The sequence below is a fragment of the Rhincodon typus genome, chromosome 48 (assembly GCF_021869965.1).
Source record: "Rhincodon typus isolate 14 chromosome 48, sRhiTyp1.1, whole genome shotgun sequence".
NCBI classification, from domain to species: Eukaryota; Metazoa; Chordata; class Chondrichthyes; order Orectolobiformes; family Rhincodontidae; genus Rhincodon; species Rhincodon typus.
The window spans coordinates 574,158-576,773 of NC_063379.1; the positions used below are offsets into that span (position 1 = coordinate 574,158).

Here is a 2,616-nt window from a genome sequence, read left to right on the forward strand (position 1 = left end):
CTCCCTCCCTCTTCACTCACCCTCCCTCCCTCTTCACTCACCTTCCCTCCCGCCCTCCCTCTACACTTCACCCTCCCTCCCTCTTCACTCACCCTCCCTCCCTCCCTCCTCACCCACCAACCCTCCCTCATTCTCACTCTCTGCAAACTCTCCCTCCAACCACCCCTGTCATGCTCTCACCCTTCTCCATCGCTGTCACCTTCATCCCATCCCTACTTCCCTCCGTTCTTGATCTCCCTCTCCCTCCTCCACATTCCTACATCTCCTCAACACTTTGCCCCTTCGTCCTCTGCACACTCTCTCCCACAGTCCCTCGATGATTGCCACAGCCTCTTCCCTCCAGCACTCTGACTACTCACCTGGGCCAGGGCCTCCATTACAAGCTGTTCCCCATCAATGTCGGAGGGGCTGTATGAGAGAGACAGAGAGAACCAGTGAAATTCCTGACTCCCATTCGAGTGAAACCACTGCCACTTCCTTCCATTACAATCTGTGAGGATCAGAGTGTGGGGGGGACTTTGGGAATGGTCTGAACTCTGTATCTAACCCCGTGCTGTCCCTGTCCTGGGAGGGTTTGATGGGGGACAGTGTAGTGGGAGCTTTACTCCGTATCTAACCCCGTGCTGTCCCTGTCCTGGGAGGGTTTGATGGGGGACAGTGTAGTGGGATCTGTACTCCGTATCTAACCCCGTGCTGTCCCTGTCCCGGGAGTATTTGAATGGGGACAGTGTAGAGGGAGCTTTACTCTGTATCTAACTCCATGCTGTCCCTGGGAGTGTTTGATGGGGGTGGACAGTGTAGAGGGAGCTTTACTCTGTGTCTAACCCCGTGCTGTCCCTGTTCTGGGGGTGTTTGATGGGGGGGACAGTGTAGGGGGGTGAGAGAGAATTTATTTAGTGATGATTTCCCAGAGTTTGACTGTCCTGGCAATATCTAATGGTGTTTGAAATACACAGTAATACATAAAGATCACTTGGAAAATTTGGAATTTATGGAATCGTTTGGATATTTTCCAGAAGGGAAAGAATATGATGTGGCTTTATCAAGGAATGAAATTGACTGTTGATTGCTGTGAGCCATCAGCTGACTTTGGAGAAGATCCAAGCAAAGCCTTTAAGAAAATACAAAATGTGATTTATGACACTTAAATACTGGAACACCCGGTTTTGAGAAGGTTATGAAGTCCCCGATGCTAGTGGACACCTGGTTTCTCATCGTACCCTCCTAATTGTACAGAAATTTCGGAACCTCCGACTCTGCCAGTGAAGACAAAACTCTCTCCACAAATATTTTTTTTCCCAGGCGAAGTTTCTGCAGACCTGGTCACATTCCCATGTGCCAGAGTTTGTTACAAAACTGAATAAAAAATTAACGCTGACTGATTTGCAGGGCTCAAATCCAGATTGGTTGCAATCAGAAACTGAATATTTTCCATCAGTCTGTGCCTGACCAATTTCAGCACAGCGTTGTAGAACAGAGGGACCTGGGTTGCTTTGAAGCTTGCATCACATATAGGCAGGTGGGGGTTGGGGGGTGGGGTGGGGTGGGGTGGGGGGGGTGGAGGGCGGATAAGAAGGCGTTTAGCATGTTTGCCTTCATTGCTCAGTCCTTTGAGTATAGGAGTTGGGACGTTATGTTGAGGTCGTACAGAACATTGGCGAGGCCCCTTCTGGAGCAATGTGTGCAGTTCTGGTCTCCCTGTTATAGGAAGGGCATTATCAAGCTGGAGAGGGTTCAGAAGAGATTTACCAGGATGTTGCAGGGAATGGAGGGTTTGAGTTACAAAGAAAGGCTTGGATAGGCTGGGACTTTTTTTTCACTGGAGCGTAGGACATTGAGAGATGACCTTATGGAAATTTACAAAATAACGAGGGGTATAGATGGAGTTAATGATAGCTGTCTTTTCCCTCGGATGGGGGATTTCAAGAACAAGCAGCACATTTTCAAGATGCAAGGAGAGAGATTTAACAAAGACACGAGGGGCAAATATTTTACACAGAGGGTGACACGTGTGGAATGAACATCCTGAGGAAGTGGTGGATGCGGGTACAGTTACAAAGTTTAAAAGACAAGTATGTGAATAGGAAAGGTTTGGAGGGATATGGGAGCAGGCAAGTGGGACTAGTTTAGTCTGGGATTAGGTCAGCATTCTCTGGTTGGGCCGAAGGGTCTGTTTCCGTGCTGTATGACTCTATGACAGGATCCAGTATGCCATGAGAAATCATCATATCCTATTGTTTGTCTTTAAACCATTGACCAAGTCTTTTTTTTAATGTTACTTACATTTCTTTTTAAAAAAATCTCTGTAGAGACTGTTATCTTTTTGTGCTGTGAAGGTGGGTGCAGGTTGGGATTAAGGCGACAAAGTTTTAATTCTGCATCATAACTTTGACATTAATTGTCATTTGGTTTAAGAATGAGTTTTATTTTGAATAAATGGCTTCATAGAATTCCTACAGTGTGGAAGCAGGCCATTTGGCCAATCGAGTCCACAAAGTCCCAAAAACAGCATCCCACCCAGACCCAACCCCCTACTGTAACCCTGCATTTCCCATGGCTAACCCACCTAGCCTGCGCACCCCTGTAACCCCGCATTTCCCATGGCTAACCCACCTA

The 2,616-nt window shown here is 47.6% G+C and overlaps 1 protein-coding gene across 1 annotated transcript in view; it reads right to left on the minus strand.

The window, feature by feature from the left end:
* Positions 1–266: 266 nt before the first annotated feature.
* Positions 267–2,616, minus strand: part of LOC125487984 (182 kDa tankyrase-1-binding protein-like) — a 23,279-nt gene continuing 20,929 nt past the window's right edge. Inside the window, exon 4 of the mRNA XM_048620730.1 lies at positions 267–408. Within this exon, the coding sequence (XP_048476687.1) occupies positions 267–408 (142 nt within the window). The remainder of the gene's footprint in view (positions 409–2,616) is intronic.